Raw genomic sequence first — 20,739 nt, forward strand, 5'->3', positions numbered from 1 at the left:
GTGCTGACATTGCTGATTTTTAAGTTCATCCCTTCTGAGATAGCATAACAAACACAACCATGGAATACACACAAAATCTGGACAATTTTTAAATATCAGAATTTATTAATATCTTCACATTCTTTATTTTTCTTAAAGCTGAATATATGAGAGAATATCTGGATTTGGTATGTGACACATAATACTGAAAGCGCAAAAGTGAAATGTAGACCCGTCTGTCATTCTATGACACGAAAATGCTGAATGTCATTCTGCTATGGCATCAGCAAAGAAAGTTACTGCATATTTCAGAGGGATGGTAGCAGTGAGCAGGGCTTTAGATTCTGATGCAGTAAGGTGCACAGCTTCTCAACTCCTACAATGTTTCTTAGAAAGGCTTCACAATCTTCATTGAGATGTAATTCTGTGGATAGAAGAAAAGATTTATGAGTGACTGAAGTAAAACCACTATATTAAGAAATCACAGTACAGCGGTGTATGACCATTTAAACTGTTTTAAACTAAGTACCATCACATTTTTAATAGATAAAGCCAACTTGTGGTAGCTTCAGACATAGTTAAACACAGAAATTATCAGCAAACTAAGTGATCTTACAGGCAGGGAGTACAACAGGATCCCGAGGAACAAGATAACCAGCAGGAGAATAATCCCTCCAATGAAAAGCCACCTGAATCTGCGCCAGACTATGAACTTCATGGTCTTGCAAGGGTTTGTAAACCAGAAGAATGACGTGTCAGGGCGACTGTTGAATGGAAACAGATGGCAACGTTCACATCATACGAATTTATGTAAAAAAAAAAAATAATTTTTTTTTTACAAGATCATATTCTTACTTTGGTGGATCCAGTTTGGGATTCATGTTGGGCTCATCTCTGCCTTTCCCAGCAGGTCTCTCTTCCATTTCCTTCTCCTCCACTATTTCCAGTGTCATCTCCACTTTGCCCTGTGAAATTTTGAAACACAGAATAAAACAGCATCCAGGGGAAAAACTTTACTAAGAATTGTGTTGAGGACATGAACATACACCAAGCACATGTTTTCCATCCTCCTCAATTGCACATGGCCACCAGCCGCGCACAGATTTTTGGGAAAAGAGTGACTTGGACTGTTGTTTCTTGGGGGTAACAGATCCCATCATCCCTGGCAGCATCTTCAGGCTGCATTTTTCTGGGGTCTTCGCAGGAGGGATCAGCTTGAGTAGGTCAAGCTCAACTGAACCTATGACAGATATTTGAATAGAAAATAAGTCTTTCTGGTACATGGATATAATGCATACATTAGATTATATCTTTTTCTTTCAAGAATTTTCCTTGCCATGGCATTATTGGAGTAAATAACATTAATGTTTCACCTAAGTAGTCGTCCAGGGAGAATTTGTCATTGTCCCAAATCTGGATCGTCAATTTAGGAGGAATCCTAAATTCAGTTTTGTCCAGGTTCCAAAAATGCTCCTGTATAAAGATTTAACATATTTTATTCAGATCATTACTTGTCATTGTGTCACCACAACAAAAATGATGAGGTTATAAACAGCTTTGTTTCTCATCCATGATCTCACTCGCCTTCCTCGAGACAACACACAGCTGCTCTGCAGGCAGGTATTCAAAGCCAAAGATGAACCTCCAGTTGAAATTTCCATCTCCATCCAGGGATCTGTAGTGGACATCAGTCTTCTGCTTGTCCTCCTCCATGCCTGGCATCCATCTAAAAACAGTCACAAATTATGCAAAATGTGATTACAAAAATGTGTCTTTAAACTTAACAAATCCAAGTACAGATTACAAGTGAAGGGTTAATCTAAGAGACAGGTAATGTAATGTACCCTTTGACATAGATGTCACTCATGTTTTCTCCAGTGATACTCTTGTCGTCCAGAGTGACATCAGTTGTGTTCCAAACGACAGCCCGCAAGAAGTACCTGTTTAAAATACACGTTATATTTCATTCTTTAGTGCATTATACTAGAAGTTGATTATTCTGTGCAGCGTTTCTTACTTCTTGGCTTTGCGTGGAGTGATATCATACGGTGGTCCTGGCAAACCAAGGCTCTTCGGGAAAACATCTACCCACATTTGAATTTGCCCCTACATTTATAGAAAAGGACAACATTGTGTTCATACTATAAATCTACAGCTTGTAAATGCACTAAAGATTTGCAAATTAGTGCCATTGCTGTTATTTCAACCTGGGAAAGATTTGGTTGGTGAGAGCTGCACAGGGTTCTGGTCTCCACATGTTCTGGTACCAAGCCCTGGTCTCTTAGGACATGCAGCGCCAGCCTCTCTCTGGCTGGGCCCAAGTGCGGGTGACTCACAGTGTTTGCTTCTGCAAAGGACATAAAGATTAAAGGACATTTTACTACAGACCATGAATGTTAACATCATAGACATACAAACAGGCAACCTGACAGCAAAGTCAAGAGTAGCAAAGCAAACATTAAATCAGGAAACAGTCACTGAGATTGTACATAGAAGTAATAACTTTAGTAAGAGTAGCATAGCTTAATAATAAGATAATAGGATTTGAGAGTAGGGTGTACCAAAATCTTGCAGGTTGTATTGTTTTCCTGAGAAAGACAGGGAGCTTCCATCTCCCTCTATGCGTGGAGGAGCGACGTCCCTCACTTTGGCCACATTCTGGAGGATCTGAGAAGGCTTCAGTTGATCTCTCCACTGATTGATCCCTGACCTGCAAGAAAATGGAACCATAGGAGTCCGTACATCTCATCTGTGCATGATCACGGCATAAAAGTAAGGAAGAGCTACGGAAAGCAAAGATCTTTGGAAAATCAAAAAAGAGATCACTCGACTGTTTCGTAGTGTACGCTTTCTGTACTTTAGATGTTTTTTCTAGTCACATTTCATATTTAGGTGAACATAGATACTTACACACAGTAAGTCTGTGGCAGGCCACAGCAGGACCTGAAACGGGACAGGAGTCTGTTCTCCAAATCGATTACTGTCTCACCCACTTTTTCATCTCTGCTCAGTAAGTCATAGTCATAGACAGAAATTCTCAGATCCTTGTCTTGAGGCAGGAAGCAGGACAGCTCGAACATCCTGAGTATTAATGGAGAAGAGCACATCAAATATTTATTGCTGCTTTATGTTTTTAGGCTTCTAAATAATTTAAACGGATGAAAAATCCCCATGTCACCTTCCAAACTCTGGATTGAGGGTCTTTGGTTTGTAGTTATCTCTGTCATCCAGTGTTTTTCTCCCCAGTGTAATCTTGACGTATGGGTCACACTGAAATGAGAATGTCATCATCTTGTGCTGCCTTACTTGACTCAATGAAATGTGGGTCAAATCCTGTTAGGAGTTTGTTATCATCACTAAATGCATGTGGCTTATTAGCTGTGGATTCATATTAAGCTCACCATGCCATTTCTATCCTTAGGCTGGAGGTCGATACATCGCACCACATATATTCTGACCAGGCACTCCTGTGGTTTGCTCTCGGGAAGCTCTTTGAACTGGCGAGGTGGAGCTGGCACATTTGGGTCATCAGACAGTGGGTAAATCTTGAAAGAGCCCTGCACGCCACAAAAGAGAACAGTGAGTTGAGTTATATAACACATCCTCGCAAAACAATTTATATTTACAGACCAAATTAAAGTAAATTAGAAAATTTTCCCTGTGATACTCTGCAGCTGTCATTCTGTGAAAGGGACAAACTGCCATAAACTGTCCAACAAATGAAAAAGCACTTAATTTTTTTTACACTTGTTTGTTTATTTATGATATGTGAGACATATCATTTAGAACTACAACTTATCATGGTTTCAGCTTCAACTATCACTAATTGTGGTAAACTATTCCTTCACAGTCATACTGTCAATATAATGAGCTTATTTCACTGCAACAACAACGTATTCCTGGAGTGTGTGTCTTTTCTGACACTCAAAAGCTAAATTCTGTAACAATTTGTAGCTGCTTCATTAATTAGATTGAAGTGAAATGTTTAAGTTATCCACCAGAGGGCAGACAAAGGCTATGAAAAGTACAGGAGCCATGCTACGAGAATAGCAACCATCACATGTACAGCTGTAGTTCAGGTACAGTGTCAGTCAGGCATTTTGTTGTTGTTGTTGTTTTTTTAATTTTACCTTGAACTCTCCCACCACTGAAGGATCGTCTTCCTCATCTTTAAGCTTTCCTCGCTGAAGTTTGAAAGTGCTGCAGAAATCAGTCAGTCCCTGGAACTCGTTAACATCTTCTAATTCAGTGTTGTATACCTAAAAGTCACAATACACATGAAAATCACTATACATCAAAGCCGGGGTATAACAAAAAATAACATAGTGCAAAATTATTGTGTGCTTTCAACCAGGCTATGAGATTTTGCATTTTATTGGCAAATTTTGTTCAACTGCTCACAGAAAAATGTAATCAGCTACAAATGCTTATCAAGAAAAAAAGACAAAAACCAGCCAAGTACAAGTAAAACTACAAGTACAAGTACAAGTAAAACTACCCAAAGTTGCTCCCACTGGCAGACAGCACCTTGCATGGCAGCTCTATTGCCATTAGTGTATGAATGTGTGTGTGAATGGGTGAATGAGAAAACACTGTAAGGCGCTGTGAGTGCCGCTAAGGTAGAATAGCGCTATATAAGTGTAGTCCATTTACCATTTATCTCATTGTAGCTTGTAAAACCAACACTAACCCAAGCACAGATTTAATCAGATCTTTTTTTTTTTTCTTAAACAATGTATAAAAAATTTCACCTGTAATGTGTCGTATCCCTTTTTTAGATACGGCCCACATTTTTCCCGCTCTCCAACAGAGGCATAGAACTTGCTCCACCAGTCTACTGCCTCCGCCTCCTCCTCCTAAACAAAGGGCAATAACGATCAGCTATGAACTCTTTGTAAATGGTATCTATCAGTAAAATATCCACAAAATAAGAATAAATAAAAATTCTTATCAATAAGCACATACAGAAATCATGTCACACCACTTACATGAATATTTTTGATTTACCTCAGTTTTCTCGATGGGTCTCTCATCAATGTCGATGACAACATCTTCATGAGTAGCAGTTATCATTGCCACTGCAAATTTAATGAGAAAAAAGATATAAATTCCTCCTGTATGTGTCTGAGTGTATACGTGTATATGTGTAGCAGTATATGCATGTATGTGGATACCTCTAGCAGACATGCTGATTTCACTGTTTTGGGTGGCATATGGGTCACATCTGAACTCCCCCAGACAGTCAATGGTGCACTGTCCCACCACAGGTTTCCTACCAAAGGGTCTGTGGTCGATCACTTTCAGCACAATGGGAGGGGTATACATCTCATCTTTGGGAAGAGGCTGGGTGAGCAGTGAGAAAACAGGCCATGTAAGGAAAATGTTTCAAATGTACATTTGAAATTTTAAAGGTGACTGAAGATTTTCTCTAGAAAGTTTAAGTATTCATACCACTTCGAGTAGCAGCACTGAGCTAGGGAAGTTGGGGTTCTTTTTGAAGTTTTTGATTACAGCAGTTTGAACAATTTTTCCACCGCATTCCACTATCAAACTGGGAGAGGACACCGTGGCCAGCTGGTAAGTCTTCATGTTCCTCAATCCCCACGTCAAGACCTGGGGGCAAATAAAAACATCAACACACTTCCATAAACGGACATAGGCAGATTAGGGAATTAGCATGGTAGATAAAGATAAGCGAAGGGAAGAAGGCTGTTACGGATAAGAAACACAATCACAGCAGAAATCTTGGGTTGGGTCTGGTCATGTCTGATCATGCGGAGAGAATTAGTAGGGGCTGGAAGAGGAGCTGAATGCCTTGATTGCTCACCTCAATCGCAGTGCGCTGCACTACTGGCTTGATTCCCTGAGGAACCATGTAGAGTTCCCCCTGCCGAGGAGGCACCAGAGGCATATCTCCATCACTACCCTATAGGGCAGGCACAGAACAACTTCATTTATAAAGCGTTGTAAACTTCAGTTAGAGTATATTAACTTTCATTCAGTGTCATCTGGACCTTGTTCTTCAGTAGAAGCTCAGCAGCGAGCAATGCCTCTCCAGCACTGCGACCCTTTCTGGTGATTGGGAACCACAGTAGCTTCGGACTGACATCCACACTGGGGTTCAGTTTTACCAAAGGGGGGCATGTGCATCGACCCATTGGCTCATCTATACCCTAGTGAACAAAGCACAGCAGCACATCAAGACTTAGCAAAGCTTTGTGATATTCACTGCCACCTCTAGTTGCTTTACGAGGAAACAGTTTATGATTGCGTGATTGGCAGTTTAAATAGTCAACCCACCACTTGATCTCTGTCATACAGCTCCAAGACCACATCAGGAGGGTTGTGGGCAATGGTCTGTGGGTCTCCATAGATTTTAATGTCCTCAAAGATAAGAGTCTGATCCCATGTGGGGTTCAGTGTGTTCTGTATGACTTCCGTGGTCTGGCTCACATGTAGGAAAGACACATGGGCGTAGGGATCTGGAGAACACCAGGTATTAATATTCCCACATTGACTCAGGAAAAATTCATCAGGCGTTGATTTCATTTATTTGTTGTCTTGTGATGTGCCTTTGTTTTTACCTGAGAAGCTGTTGTTGTCCATGGCACAGAGATTTCTTGCCTGGTAAACATACACTCTCAGCTGGTAAATGTGAGACCCTGGAGGGAGATCATTTTCATCAACATGCCAAACTGTATCACTACTAAGACAGAACAACCTAATAGAACACCTAATAAAGCATAAGCACATATTTATTCAGATTTTACAGACTTCATAAAATCTGTGTTATTTTGCATTAGGAGCAGGCAGGAAGTAGTCTGGAAAAAAAACTGAGCCTTTAATCACCATCAGTGTTTAGGAATTAAGTTTATCAGACCCCTTTACTTACGGCTAAAGTGGCAGGAAACAGTGGGTGTGTTGGCACCAAATCGCTTGGCTGCATCCGTTTTACTGGCCTTTTCATCAACGTCGACCCCCTGTTAACAAAACACAGGCAGAGGTGCTTACAAAAAACAGACTTTGCAGCACATGTTTGGGCTAATTTGAAAAAAATTGACGCAAAGAATGCAGAACTAAAATAAACTTCCTGATTTTTTTGCCAATATCTGCCAGGAACAGGAGAATAATGAGAGGATATGACTCAGATTGTATAAATTAACCACTGTTGCCATGACAACGGGCTTATTTGAGGACATTTAGGCATTAAGCAAGACTCACTAATGTCCCTTCCAGTCTGAAGATGGCAGAGGCACCGGTGTCTTCTGATGTGACCATCTTTCTCCTCCAGCGGCGGCGGCGCAACATGTCAGATGAGCGCTGCTTCCTGTGGAACTTCCAGCCAATCAGGGAAGAGTATTCCCAGCCATCGTCTGGTTCTCGTCTCTATAGAAAAAGACAAAGACAGAAGAAACGATTCAGAGACTGTACTCATAACATGAGTCAAGTCTACCTTTTTGTCCTCTTATCTACCTTAACCTCACCTCAACAACAGCCATCTCATCAGACAACTTCTTTCTTGGTCTTACGAGTCTCTTCCTGCGGTGGATGTGGTACATCTTCTCTGCCGCAACCCAAGATTTGGGTTTATCATCAGGGGGAATGGTAACTCCATATTCCCAACCTCGGGTTAAAAGACACATAATTACACTCATACTATTTCAAACATTAAAAATACAACAAAGAAAAGATTTTGGTACATATTTTAGTTGTAATATTCAGGTTACCTTTTTCATCTACAGCTCTGTTGTTGTCAACGCTCCAGTTGTCCTTCCAGGTCCATCCAGGTGGACATTCAAACTCTTCTGTGCTCTGGGCTTTTTCTCCATTCTACATAGCACACACACACACACTCTCTGTCAATATCATTTGTGTTAGATTTGTAGTATTATGTGGTTGAGAAGTTACAAAATTATTTGTTTTTGTTATTGATTATCATGCTACATATTACTAGTGATAAAAATATTTCTTAGTACTGCAAATTTTGGCCATTTGTGGCTTGATCCCTACAGTTATCTAAATAAAACTCTTGAGGATAGTAGCTTTAGGATTTGTTGGTTATTGTTCAAGCCAATTAACCAATGTGATGTCAAAAGCATTAGCAGCAGCCATAATGAAAAGTTCAATCACACCATAAAGACATTTCATCACATCTTTAAAAGGACATATGCTCATTTATGCAACCGCAAAGCAACCCGCCTGTCGCAAGTACATAACAACCAAGACGAAACGGATAACATTGAAAACAAACATAAACAAACAAATCTTGCCCTGTTATCTTCACACACATTTTTTCCATAGTGACCTAAAAATTAAATGTGTTTTGTGTGCGTGTTTAACAGCAGTGCACCATACCACATCTGTGTAGGGCTCTGTAGCAGGTTTCCACTCTCCACCTGGAAAACGGGTTTCATTTTCAAAAACCTCATCTGTAAACTCTGTGTGGCCCACGTCGGCTTCTGTCAACAAACTGTAGAAAACACCATCACAACACACAAGTTGATGAGAGGCCCTGTGACTCAGACAGAAGCTATGTAGGACCGCGATAATCAGATCAGAATAGCTCAGGAAGACGGGCTTCAGCGAGCTGAGATTATTTACATGAACATCAGGGGGAGAATGTAAGCACTTCAGAAGTAGGAGGCAAAAAGGGAGGGAAGGAGACCTCCTTAAACCAGACCACCGGCTGATGCCGAAATTCCTTTTTCATTTCCTGTGATTGTGTTGCTTTTGTTCTGTGGCTGGTACCATCAATCATTTGTGACAACATAAGGGGTAATACCTGACAAGTTTTGCTACCGATCACAGACAATAAATCAGCATAAATAGTCTCTACGTGAGAATCACACAAATGGGATTTTAAATGTAAATTATATTTGTGTGAATCTGGAAGGCCAAATCAGTGTGGGGGTAAGGACTTCAGTTATGGACCTTAAATAATGTTAGCCCATTGAGTTTGTATTAACAGATGCAGGAGAAAGGACAGAGCACGAAAAGAAAATGCATAATATCAAGAGATGTTAAAAAGTAGCGGATAAGAGAAAGGAAGTGGAAGTCTGTGACAGAGAGTGGAGAGAGGGAGCACTATGTAACCTTGTCTTATTAGACAGAGATGTTTAATAATACTGTGTAGCATCACTAGTCTCTATTGTGTTGAGACAGACAGTAATTAGTGACATTTCTCTTTCAGTTTTAAAAGCTGCGTTGGCCATAATGGAAATTCTAAGGCTCAAGAACTCTATTTTGTGAGAAAAACAGTATAGGAAAATCAACATTTGTAATGTGTAAATGAACAAGGGATATTTTTAGTATGGTCACATGTGGAATTCTTAGGCCACTCATCATCCATGACATTCAAGGACAGTACAGTTTGTCAAGTGTTATCCCCTCCTTCATATCCAGCAATAACAGGATGCTTGCACTTGAAACTGTAAAAGCCTGGAATCTCAAAGGACAGCAAATATTTGATAAAGCGAGTTTCTTAAGCTTACCATCTTTCAGGGTCAACAAACCAGTCCTCCTCCCATTTCCAACCAACTGGTGGCAGAAAGTGCTCCTGTTTAAGCTTCACCTTTCCAGTCACATCTGAGAATTTATATCGACCAACCAGGCCAGCGGTTCCCCATTTGCCCATTTGAGCCTGGTTTTCATACTGCAACAATTTATACAAACCACTGTAAATTCACACACCAAAAATGTGGGGGGTGTATTTTTTCTAAAAAGCTAATGCTTTGTGTAAATACTGTACCATTTCAGCATAAACACTGAAATGTCCCTCTGTGAAGCTGTTGAACTTCTTCTCATGAACCAAGAGACCAAGCCACATGTTGACCCGCAGCTGAACAGGGATCTTCAAACCTTTGTTTTTGTCCATGGGGTACTAAAGCAAAAATATGGGAGTGAGAAGTCTTTGTGAAATGTACAATGCTGAGTAGTAATCTTTGCTATGTTTTCTTTAAAAAAAAACAAACATCCATCACATTAGAGTAAATGTGTTATTGTGTGCTGACTGGTCTTGTACCTGCATGAAGATGGTCTGGGTCTTTCCACAGTGCTTGCCACAGGCCTGTTCGCTAAAATCAGAGTATAGGATCTGGTTTGCTGGGACTCGGGCATAAGCCACTCGCTTCTCTCCTCTCAACATCCATATTATGACATCTGGCATGCTGTTCTGAGGCTGATGGAGACATATAATTTCAGTTACAATGAAGATTCAACTGTATCTCTATGAGCTACTTGACCATTCAACCTTTTTTCTTGTTTTTTTTTCCTGACCTCCTCAGCCAGCTGCTTGATTCTTTCCAACCAGTCTTCAATGTCACCAACAGTAGCCTTGACATCTCTGGCCTCTTGTCTCATGCGATTAGCCATCTGTATGATACTGCCCACAGCGGCTTGACGCATCTTTCGAATTTGCAGATCCAGCTCTGTAATGTTGGGCTGACCCTCCAGTGATGGAAGCTGGAGACTGTCATAACGGAGAGCAGAGGAAAAAAAAAAATCAACCAGAAAAGTGTATCTGACCTTAATGCAAAAAAGAAAAAAGAAAAGAATAATCTGTAGCTATCTAATGAAAAGCTGCATTATAGCATTACTTCAAGTAACCTGCAGGTGTAGTGTAGGATCTGTCTGATCCTGTCTTACCTGTTAAGGTCCTCAATCAAGTGGTTGATGAGCTTGAGCCAAATCTCTGCCAGACGTGTCTCAGGGAGCTTGGCAAGGATGGCTGTTTTTAAAGAAATAAGGTGGGACTCCTAAAATAAATCACATAGACAGGCGAAAAGAGATTAATGAGCAGCATTACCTGTGTAGACATGCACAAGATTCATTTACACATTGTGCTAATGTGCCACTGTGACCTGCTCTCACCAGTCTATCAGCAATGAAGAGGAGAACATTGACAGAGTCCAGACGGTGGCTGATGTCTTCCCAGGAGGAAGTGACAATCACTACAGGCTTAGTGTCAGCCCAGGGAAGGTAATAGTAGTGATTACCTACACAATAAATACACACAATTATTTAAAGACATGTTCTGGCTATAGTCATTCTCTTCAGCTTCATGACTCCGTACTCCTAACACAGACTTTCAGTATGTTTAACAGTTTAAACAAGTAAATGTCCACTGTTAGAATGTATATAATTGAAATTCCATCATGCCCCTGAAAAAACTTGATATTCTTAGAATCAGCAATTGGATAGTTGTTTTTTTGTGTCATTAAAAATATTCGAACCTAAAAACAGGGTCATGGTGCAGAAACTAGTTTTAAAAACTCTAGATAATTTCATGGAATAAAGCTTAGTCATGTATGAATGGTCACAGGCTTTATTTATATTCGCTTCATACCATCAAACACAGCAAAGCTGTACTGGGTGGTGGACGCCAGGGGCTTGCAGGTGGAATCCAGCTTGTTTCCATAATTACCAATACTAACTTCAAACTGGATTGACTCTCCCGGCTCTTGGAGCATGCATGCACTGTGGAAAGCAGCGCACAGAGAATACGTCCTCCTCCGCTGGTATTTCTGCATCCAGTTAACAGCAGTGTGACAGTGTTAGAAGTCATAGCAGGAATATTGTTTTACTTTTTTTTTGTCTCTGTTCATGACCACATCCACGCATATTTTGCTATAAATGCACTTAAAGTGATTAGTGTGTACCTGTGCAACCAGGATGTCGTCACTAGAGATTTCATCAACATTCTTATCAACCCTTCCATCCAACTGAGTGGACAGTTCTACAAGGACCCTTCCTCTGTATGCCACCCCTTCTCCCTGGATCAAAATAAAACGCAAAAACCTCATGTACGCACAGTCATGAAAGTGAAATATCACGTGTGTACTCCGTATTAAACCTTCAGCGCTGACCTGATGGGTAGTCTTACCTTCCCTAAGTTGAGTTCCTCGTAGGGGTTGGACAGGCCACTGAATTCTCTTGGGCTACCGTACAGATTGACATAGCAAGGCCCAAAAGCTGGGAGAAAACCAACTTCTGATGCTGCTGTGCTCACTGTAACACACGGACACTCAATATAAAAACTCAGCAGCGACTTAACACTCGTAATTAATCTTGCCTTGAGGTGAACAGCAATCAACGTGTACGCCTTTTTAGAAATTTCATCTTAAATCTAACATGAGGATGTAAAATGTTAAAACTTGAGAAGTGTTTTTGTGCTGTGAAGTTATATTTTTTAAACAAAAATACAACGAATTGCGCAGATGAGCATGTTGTACATACATTCAGAGACTGGGTTGCCATTTTCAGCCCGTTCATCTGTGTGTAATAAAAACAGAAATCAATCACATACATGTCATTTTGCAATAGAAACATTTCAACCACTGAGTGAAGATCAGTCGCTGCAAAACGATAAATTACATTACCCTCAATCTCTCCACCCGAGGAAGAAATTTTGTTCAGATTCAGAAACGTCGTTCCGATGGCATCATTCTTGCTAAAACGATCCCTGAAAAAGGAAAACTGGGATGTCAAGTATTGCTAGGGATATTATCCTTTGTGCTGCTGTCTGTGAATGAGTACCAGCTCTTACCAGTCATACATACTCAGCTTGATGTCTTCACACATGGATGGAAACTGAATAGGCAGAGATCATTTGTGCTGAGTGTAAAGTTTTATGATTGAAATCAAGCACAAAATAAGACAATAATTTTGAATATGGATCTTTCTTACTTTGACTTGCAGGTTGATGAGCTGATTCCACTCTGGGTTAGCATTTTTCTCAATTTTTTTGGTGCACACCTATGACAAAAAAGAAATGTCTGCATATTAACTATATTCATAGAGCAAGAAACACTCTATAATAACAAAAAATGTTTTTTATTTTATCTAATATGACACACCTTCTTCCCAGCAAAGCTGACTTCCAAATATGGATCCACCAAGTTTTTCCTATCTGCATCTCCTCTAAAGACTTGCTTTACTGTCTGAACAAAGGCATCATCCACTGAAACACAAAGATATTTTTACATAGAAGTTTCTTGAAGGGATCTGGGTGTAACAGACCACAAGGATTTCTAAACGTTTTACATCACTTACTCTGTGGCATGTCCTCGGCATGATAGACTTTAAGGGTTAGGGTGGCCAATCGCATTGTGACACCCGCTGGAGCCAAAAGATTACTCTCTATGTCATCCTGCTCATTGCTTAAATCTCTCTTCTCAGTCTGTACACAGGAGAGGAGAGGAGAGGAGAGGAGAGGAGAGGAGAGGAGAGGAGAGGAGAAGAGAGGGGACGAGACAAGACAAGACGAAAAGAGAGGTCAACTTCACGAATGCTAAGAGAGAGGGGTTTGATGGTTAATAATAAGGTACTCATACCGGTGGCTCATCTCCAGTGCCAACAACTATTATGCTGACTTTCAGGTAACCTTTGGGCCCCAAGCTGACATCATCAGGATCACTCAGGAGGAGCCATTTCCTCATTATGGCATGACCTAGACATGTTATAATATTTAACACCTTCATCATCTTAAAACGGTGTATACACAGAGATCTTCAATCTTCACACATTTTACATGTAAAAACTGACCACGTTGATCGTAGATGTAGTCAACATCCAGCTAAGTGTGTAAGGAAAAATGTAAATATGTTAAAAAGTTGGGTTACAAAAGCCGCACTTCCAAGTGAAGGATTCCAAAGCATTCGAATGAGCATACCTTAAACTCTCCAATTAGATTGTCAGCTTTGACTGAGAAAGAGTCATAAACCTGTAAGGAAACACAGTGGGTGAAGATATTACTTGATTTTCACAACAAATGATGGACTGTACTTTAATTTTTGCAACAACAACGAACAAAAAAAAAATACATAACTGTATTACGCACCCGAATGCTAATGCTCTCATCAAACAGTTCAGAGGGAAGCATGTTAACGTTGTGGAAAAACATCTGAGGGACAGAAAACAAAGTTGTAATAACGTGTGTTCTCTGTGGTCATTGCATGTACAATACATATTAATGTCAGACACACTTTGGTATCAGTGATTGTGGCAAGTTGTAGAACTTACAATTTTTTTAAGCTGATGCTTTGGCAAAAGCTGAGACAAGGGAAAATGCATATGAGAGGAATTAGCAACAAGAGAAAGCTGAGAGTATAGTGCTCAATCTCCAAAGAAGCTGTCATGTGACCACTGCTGATAAAGAGAGAAATACCTCAGGATGTTCCTGAAGCTCTGTGAGATTAGCAAAGAAAAAAAGACAAGCAGATGTTAACCAAAAACAGACAAGCAAGGCGAAAGGCAAAAGTGAGTACAGAAATTCTAAAAAGTCATTTGTACAGCAATTGTGGTGATGGCCTCATTACCTCATCAAAGAATGGGTTATTTCCTCTTCTAATTCTAGTCCTGTAGGTCTGTTCACACACATTCACTTTAACCACTGGCTTGATGTTGTTGCCAGGCAGCTGTCGAGCCTCGATAACCCGAATACGAATCTGTACATTGCAAGCAAAACCAAGGCAGCTGAACAAACAGTGAGACCAATTTACCTGCATCGTCTTTGAAAAGGCGCAAATTTGCTCATTCGGGCTGAAAAAATACCAACTTGATCAGTGCTTAAGCAAACTTGTGGGAGCTCAGAACAAAGCTATATTATATTACCAAAGAAAATCACACGTGTGAAACTAAAAGCACGTTGGCATGAATGCAGTTTTCTGTCATGAAAGATCATGTTATGATTCACTATCTATTTCTAGAGATGGCCTTGAGGTTACAAGTGGTGGAGCCTTTTGTGTGATTAACAATAAGAGTTCCCTTCTAAATTGGTATTTATGATTATTCAGTAATTTAAGTGAGTGCACTCTAAAGTCAGACAATACCTGGAAGTCCTGACGCTTATTGGCCAGGGCTCTGTGCCTCCTACGACTCAGACGAACTGGCTTAAGACCGTGTTTCTTCGGCTGGTTTGGTGAACTGGGAGTCCCTGGGCTTCCACCCTGACTGCCGCACTCTGTGCCTGCTGCTCCCTCATCATCCTCCTCACTGCCTGCTATGGTGCAAAACCACAAAAGTCATGACTTGAAATTAACATTTCAAATAGGCTTTGAACTGTTTCCCCACAGTTGTTTACTTGTGTCCACTGTGAGCAGACAGCTAACACCCTGTCACTAGAGGGAAACCTACACTTTCCTAACAACATCGAAGACACTTTTTTTTCCGACAAAAAATGTGGCTGAACAAACAGAACAGAGTGCTTTAATGAGTTATTATAAAGTGCTCCATTTTTGGGAGACATTTTACCTTTTTTTTGATAGGAACAGTGGAGATACAGTACTGAGGAGAAAGCGAGCAGGGGAATGACATGCAGTAAAAATCAGAAAAAAAATGTCTAACCACGCACTTCATGCGGTGTGCACTCTAACCATTTCCGCTATCAGGTCGCCCCCATTAAGTTCTCCATTTTAAAAAGTTATGTCGGTTAGGTTTGTGGACACCTATTACATTTTATTTTTAAAAATTGGGTCTGTTATAAAAATTGTATTAAACTACTACTTATTCACTAATTAACATGTATCCCTATGCTTTGTTCACATTATTTGAACTTAAATACCATATTTTAAGACAAATAAACTCTTTGCTTCTGCTGCCATCAAAAAAAAGGCAAAATGCGCCCCAAAAAAAGAAGGAAAAAATTAAACTTTTAATAACAGCTGATTAAACTACTTTGATACGGAGAAAGGATTACTGCTAGTAAGAGCAATGCACTTTCTGGGCAGCTACTGTTGCTATTCAGGAAGTTAGCTTAGCACAGTTTCCCACACACACTGTCTAACTTGCAAAAATATATTTGGTTCTGGTGAAGCAAAATCAGTCAGTTTGAAACTTTGGAATACCATGTTAAAAATAATCATGTACTGATGTACTCAAGGGGTAAAAATGAAAGTAAAATAATGGCATGGTGGGTTTTGTTTTTTGGATCAGGTGATAAAAAAAAAAAAGAAAATTGAGACATAACCCTTCCTTTTTAGCATGCCGGAAAAGGCAATTCATCCAAATATTTCAAAGGCTAACTTCTTACCAGTATCCACGTTCGACATGTCTCCCTCCGATTGTTCATTCAGGTTTGGAGTGGTGTTGGCATGTGGCTCATATCGAATGAGCAAATTAATGGTTGCCTGCAAAAGAATACATTCTCAATTAGCAACCATCACAAGATGTTTAATATTACATTGTAGGTTTCAACAGAGTCAACAAGTTGCTTAAGACTAATACAGATCTGAGTCATTCAAAGCGGAATCAGACAATATTTACTTTCATTAAAATTAATTGAAAATGTAACATATATAAGTATGTGGAATCTATATAGGATCACACATCAGCTAAACGTATTCACCCCAACAGGCTGTTGTTTCTCATTGATCAAGGGCACATTTTTGGATGGGAGGCACTTCACGTGACCACTGGCCAACTCTCTTAATGGGATTGTTGCAGAGCCAATGAACCTGAAAAGCAAGCACATAAATAGAAATTTGGTCACAATCACTTGAGTCATACCTCAATAACAGAAACAGTCACACATGTTTGAAAAGCTAAAACTGTAAGAGTGCTTTGGTTCTGCAATCTGGGACGAAAAGTCACCTCATAAGGCCCCTGGACACAGTGTCTGTTTTTGTAATTGCTCGTTGCTCTGCATAGTTGATACTTTCCACTTCCTAATTTCACTTCTTTATATGACAAACCAAGCGACAACACCTACACTATTACTGTCGAGCAAACAGAAGTCCTGTGCCAGTGATTAATAACCACAACGGTTTGCAACACACTGGGAATTTTCTAAAGTCATACCAAACCATCACAATTTGAACTCCATGATTATTTTCAGCTACAAATGTGATGCTGTGACGGCCTTCTTGACCCTAATGACAAAATCACCTTTTCTTGACTATTTCTGGATTAAAAAGTTATTTGGGAGAAGCTGTAGCATTTTCCAGGACAACAAGTAGTGTATTTTGCTCTGTGACAACCACCAGTGATTACACAGGCAAGAAAGACTGTATCAGGAAAAATTGGAGAAAAGGAAACCATTAACTTGGACCACAGGCATGTACTGCAAACTCTTCGCCCAGTTTAAGGGTTGACAAATATGGAGGCGGGAGAATAGGCAGTCTGAAGTGACCAACATGAAAACGAGCACAATCATACTCAGGGTTACGCTCAGAGTTTCTGTTTCTGCTCTATTGTTCTCAACAGATGTTCCATTATTCATGATTGCAAAGTGCTTACAAAACTTGGGCTGTCCTTGGAAAACAGTCTCATCTGTGGATAAAATGTGGTACTGGAGATTTACTGTTTCTAATAAGTCTATATAACTCTCCTCCCACTAGAACACAACGATGTAAACTCTAGTCTCAAGCATTTGCTCCATTGAAGAGGAAATATTTGACTTTAAAACTGCAGTGAAAGCAAAGTGTGGTGACTTTCTTGGCATACTGATATAATGTCACCTACTAATGCTTAGCTTTTAAACAAAGCTACTGGGATACAAAAACAAGTCACCAGCGCCAGCTGAGCTGCTAGATGTTGCTTATCTTGTTTGGGCCACAGAGCAGATACCCATCTTAGGCTGTATGACTCACATTCCTGTTCTTGATTTTTCCTGGATTTTAGAGGCGGGTGAATAGAACAGAATGCCTTTATTGTCACTATACACACGTACAATGAGATTAAGAGCAGCTCCTTCAGTGCAAAATAGAATAAAGTACAAAATAAAGAGCAAAAAAACTGCATTTGCTAAAATATTTCCAGTTATTTTCTGTATAAACTAATTTCTGGGTTGCTACAAGTCATCACAGATGCACCAATGACAAGCTATCTTATTTACCCCTCTCAAGTGGTACAAGCAGAGCTCATGGAAAAAAAATTTAAGTGCATGAGTTGCTGAAGCAGACATCCCTCTACCCTCGCCCACATTTATATTGTACACAATCAGTCACTGGAGTGACTCAGTGGAAATGTTATTGCTTTGTGTAGTTTCTTGCCTGCACTTCAGAAAAAATGCAATGACTTAGACTCACGATGTTATGCATGTATGTGCCTGACAAAAAAATAAAAAAGAAGAGTCATTAATGAAACATATGGCACTCTAAGTATCAGGTAGGGGAGCTGAGTTTATTTTCCTTTTAAGGCAACATTCCTTGGCAGAGCTGCAGCAGTATTGTGAGGGAGACAAAGCACCTTCTTCGCTAACACAGCAAGTCTTAACATGGTCGCAGGGAGTCCTGTGCAGCTCAGTAAACTCACAACTCCTCAAGAAAAAAAAATCATAATCACTGTTTTCAATCACACTGAACAAAAAGGAGCAGTGCGATCTGTCATCACAGTGAAACAAGCACTTTCACAGATTATAATCACCTCACAAGATAAATCTTTTGGGTGGGATGAGGTTTTCCCTTTCAGTCTCTACCTGGCATAACATGGGTGTTGTTGTTGTTTTTAGGAGAGGGATTTCTGGGAAGCGGTTGACTCAGAGGCCCTTCACCACAAAGGCAGAAGTGAGTTTAAATGATCGGTAGCTTGTCATTCAAGGACACATGGTGAGGGTCATGTATTCATTCATTCCACACCTGTCTGGTTTAGGACAACTCAGGCTTCGGCAAAGTAGCACAACTACAATATGCAATATATGCAAATGTGTCTCAGTGTGATCTTTTTCCATGTACATACTTGTCTTTTCCGATTGTTTCATAGTCTTTTACGACTACGTCGATGAATGAAGAGGCATCCAAAGGAGGTCCTTTCAGATTAAATTTAAGGATCTGTAATTACAAGAAAGGGGTAATTACAATCAACACAAACTAGTTGTGACTCTCCAGTGAGTAATTGTTTCTTACTACGCAAATCAACCAACTGCAACTGCCACATTTTACAATTTAAAGCACAATTTCTTACTTACTTCATCCCAAACTGGATTCAGTTCATTGTCAATTACTTTGGTTTTCCTCTGTTCACCTGGAAGGACAATGAAGGTAAATTACATTTACTGAGGGAAAAAAAACAACAAAAACAAAAAACTAGTTCTAGATCAAACACACACAGTGGACACAAACAGTCACAAATTACCGCATCAATAATTTTCCAATCAATGCAAAGCAAAACTTACTGCACTATGGGAATTTGGCAAAAAAATAGCAATGATAATAAGAGCAAATAAAATAAAGAACAATCCTTGAAACCTTAAATTGCTGATTTATTGACCCGATAAGGATGCATTCTTGTTTTGTTTTTTTTGTTAGGGATGGCAAAAGATTAGCTTTTGGTACCCTCACTTGTTGGCACCAGAAAAAAATGGTTAGTTCAACTAATTCATAGTATTTAACTAATATAAGACACTGGTTAACTGTTGCCACAACACCTGCCACATGCCTGTACAGCCCCAGCAGATCGCAGCCCCCCTCTTACTGCCCTAATGCCCTCCTCTGGTAAACCAGCAAGTGGGGCAAAAGTGGTTAAACCAAAGTGTAAATAGGTTTGTAGGGTGCATTAGAATAAACTGGTTCATAACCAGCCTGCCTGGCCAATGCAAAACAACTGTCAGCGGATATTTGAGACGATGTGATAACTTGTGTTTGGTGAGCTGTTGGCATGAGTTGCAAGATAACATGCAAGCTGATACACCAATGTCACACATTATAGCAGCATTAATTTGGTTATTAAATAATATGATTGTTGGTTTCCTATGGCTCTTAAATAGCTTTGTGCAGTATTTTTCGAGCAATGTTTATCCTTATTTTTTATTTTATTTTTTCACAGTTTTGTAAATAACGTCTAACTTTTAGACCAGCTGAACAGTCTAATTGCATTTTCCATTTAAACGTCTGGGAAATAAGTGACAAGGATCATCCGTACTGCCAACCGTAATGTTAGGTCTCTCTGATGGGTAAACTGCAACAATATACTGTGAATGTGATCATCAAAAACAAAGAAGATGTTAGCGTTAAAGGAAGTGAAACATCGCGTGCATCATCAATCAAGCAAAAAAAAAAGACCTAACGGAGCATACAGCAGTTTCCCAAGTTTAAAAAAAAAAGGCAAAGCAATAAAGATATTTCTCACCTCTGAAGACAACCGTAGTAAATGGATCTGGGTCTCTAAGCCTCTTTTTGGGAATCCCACTGGCGGATTCAACAACGACGCTCAGCATTGTTGTTGAAAAAGTTCCACTTTAATCACAGACACGTCTCATGTTCCGTCCAGAGATGGAGCCGCACAGTGAGAACTGAAAGGCACCGATGTCGCAGAGAGAGGGGTGGACACCAGGGAGCAGCCTCCCAGCCCGAGGTGGTGTCAGGCAAGAAGCAGACACGAGTCATTTAAAGCATAGTTGTTGTACAGATAAAATGCTTGATATTTGTTACCTACTTTTGCGTTCACTCTTATTCATCATGCAGCTATACAAGCTTCTCTCCAGTGCCGATGTAAATAACATCACCTGTAATAAACATGATACTTAAATAAGTTGTTTTCATGTTTCCAAGCACGGTCCCATGCCTTGATATTAAATGAGCGAACACAGATCACAAAGACGTTGCCCAGGAGACCAGACTGTTATTATTCTCTAACTAATGTTTTCGCGCTGAACGCCACCGGCCATGTTGAATGGATTTTATGTTTTAAGCTAACGGATAGTCTCATGAAGGCAGCACAGTAATCTACCACCCTCCTGAGGTAACAAAATATGAAGTTTCAGTTTATCTCGTAAAACAAAGACTTAACAAAATGTTTTTTTTTTTAAAGGTCTGTAAGGTAAACGGT

General features: G+C 39.9%; 1 protein-coding gene across 2 annotated transcripts in view; it reads right to left on the reverse strand.

Annotated features, from left to right (window-relative positions):
- Nucleotides 1-82: 82 nt before the first annotated feature.
- The window catches only part of myofl (myoferlin like), a 36,069-nt gene continuing 15,412 nt past the window's right edge, over nucleotides 83-20,739 (reverse strand). The window contains exons 2-54 of one of the 2 annotated variants that reach the window (XM_008286439.1): nucleotides 20,041-20,203; nucleotides 18,881-18,936; nucleotides 18,652-18,743; nucleotides 16,322-16,430; nucleotides 16,007-16,103; nucleotides 14,808-14,974; nucleotides 14,295-14,423; nucleotides 13,817-13,879; nucleotides 13,649-13,699; nucleotides 13,522-13,552; nucleotides 13,311-13,426; nucleotides 13,030-13,156; nucleotides 12,834-12,937; nucleotides 12,664-12,732; nucleotides 12,524-12,567; nucleotides 12,357-12,439; nucleotides 12,214-12,249; nucleotides 11,861-11,985; nucleotides 11,637-11,750; nucleotides 11,324-11,501; nucleotides 10,849-10,973; nucleotides 10,624-10,733; nucleotides 10,255-10,447; nucleotides 10,001-10,156; nucleotides 9,728-9,859; nucleotides 9,471-9,631; nucleotides 8,335-8,449; nucleotides 7,707-7,809; nucleotides 7,464-7,603; nucleotides 7,201-7,365; nucleotides 6,872-6,959; nucleotides 6,564-6,641; nucleotides 6,280-6,461; nucleotides 5,994-6,152; nucleotides 5,807-5,905; nucleotides 5,431-5,592; nucleotides 5,154-5,322; nucleotides 4,987-5,057; nucleotides 4,731-4,835; nucleotides 4,110-4,238; nucleotides 3,381-3,536; nucleotides 3,158-3,249; nucleotides 2,890-3,060; nucleotides 2,541-2,689; nucleotides 2,187-2,326; nucleotides 1,997-2,085; nucleotides 1,824-1,919; nucleotides 1,564-1,705; nucleotides 1,353-1,452; nucleotides 1,026-1,219; nucleotides 835-944; nucleotides 596-743; nucleotides 83-403 (exon numbers count right to left, since the gene is read on the reverse strand). In XM_008286439.1, coding sequence (XP_008284661.1) covers nucleotides 368-403; nucleotides 596-743; nucleotides 835-944; nucleotides 1,026-1,219; nucleotides 1,353-1,452; nucleotides 1,564-1,705; nucleotides 1,824-1,919; nucleotides 1,997-2,085; nucleotides 2,187-2,326; nucleotides 2,541-2,689; nucleotides 2,890-3,060; nucleotides 3,158-3,249; nucleotides 3,381-3,536; nucleotides 4,110-4,238; nucleotides 4,731-4,835; nucleotides 4,987-5,057; nucleotides 5,154-5,322; nucleotides 5,431-5,592; nucleotides 5,807-5,905; nucleotides 5,994-6,152; nucleotides 6,280-6,461; nucleotides 6,564-6,641; nucleotides 6,872-6,959; nucleotides 7,201-7,365; nucleotides 7,464-7,603; nucleotides 7,707-7,809; nucleotides 8,335-8,449; nucleotides 9,471-9,631; nucleotides 9,728-9,859; nucleotides 10,001-10,156; nucleotides 10,255-10,447; nucleotides 10,624-10,733; nucleotides 10,849-10,973; nucleotides 11,324-11,501; nucleotides 11,637-11,750; nucleotides 11,861-11,985; nucleotides 12,214-12,249; nucleotides 12,357-12,439; nucleotides 12,524-12,567; nucleotides 12,664-12,732; nucleotides 12,834-12,937; nucleotides 13,030-13,156; nucleotides 13,311-13,426; nucleotides 13,522-13,552; nucleotides 13,649-13,699; nucleotides 13,817-13,879; nucleotides 14,295-14,423; nucleotides 14,808-14,974; nucleotides 16,007-16,103; nucleotides 16,322-16,430; nucleotides 18,652-18,743; nucleotides 18,881-18,936; nucleotides 20,041-20,128 — 6,144 coding nt within the window. In that variant the 5' untranslated portion in view covers nucleotides 20,129-20,203 and the 3' untranslated portion in view covers nucleotides 83-367. Of the gene's footprint in view, nucleotides 404-595; nucleotides 744-834; nucleotides 945-1,025; nucleotides 1,220-1,352; nucleotides 1,453-1,563; nucleotides 1,706-1,823; nucleotides 1,920-1,996; nucleotides 2,086-2,186; nucleotides 2,327-2,540; nucleotides 2,690-2,889; nucleotides 3,061-3,157; nucleotides 3,250-3,380; nucleotides 3,537-4,109; nucleotides 4,239-4,730; nucleotides 4,836-4,986; nucleotides 5,058-5,153; nucleotides 5,323-5,430; nucleotides 5,593-5,806; nucleotides 5,906-5,993; nucleotides 6,153-6,279; nucleotides 6,462-6,563; nucleotides 6,642-6,871; nucleotides 6,960-7,200; nucleotides 7,366-7,463; nucleotides 7,604-7,706; nucleotides 7,810-8,334; nucleotides 8,450-9,470; nucleotides 9,632-9,727; nucleotides 9,860-10,000; nucleotides 10,157-10,254; nucleotides 10,448-10,623; nucleotides 10,734-10,848; nucleotides 10,974-11,323; nucleotides 11,502-11,636; nucleotides 11,751-11,860; nucleotides 11,986-12,213; nucleotides 12,250-12,356; nucleotides 12,440-12,523; nucleotides 12,568-12,663; nucleotides 12,733-12,833; nucleotides 12,938-13,029; nucleotides 13,157-13,310; nucleotides 13,427-13,521; nucleotides 13,553-13,648; nucleotides 13,700-13,816; nucleotides 13,880-14,294; nucleotides 14,424-14,807; nucleotides 14,978-16,006; nucleotides 16,104-16,321; nucleotides 16,431-18,651; nucleotides 18,744-18,880; nucleotides 18,937-20,040; nucleotides 20,204-20,739 lie in introns of both variants that reach the window. The other variant, XM_008286438.1, reaches the window with a different exon arrangement.

Source organism: Stegastes partitus, unplaced genomic scaffold, assembly GCF_000690725.1.
Source record: "Stegastes partitus isolate 25-593 unplaced genomic scaffold, Stegastes_partitus-1.0.2 Scaffold455, whole genome shotgun sequence".
Lineage (NCBI taxonomy): Eukaryota > Metazoa > Chordata > Actinopteri > Pomacentridae > Stegastes > Stegastes partitus.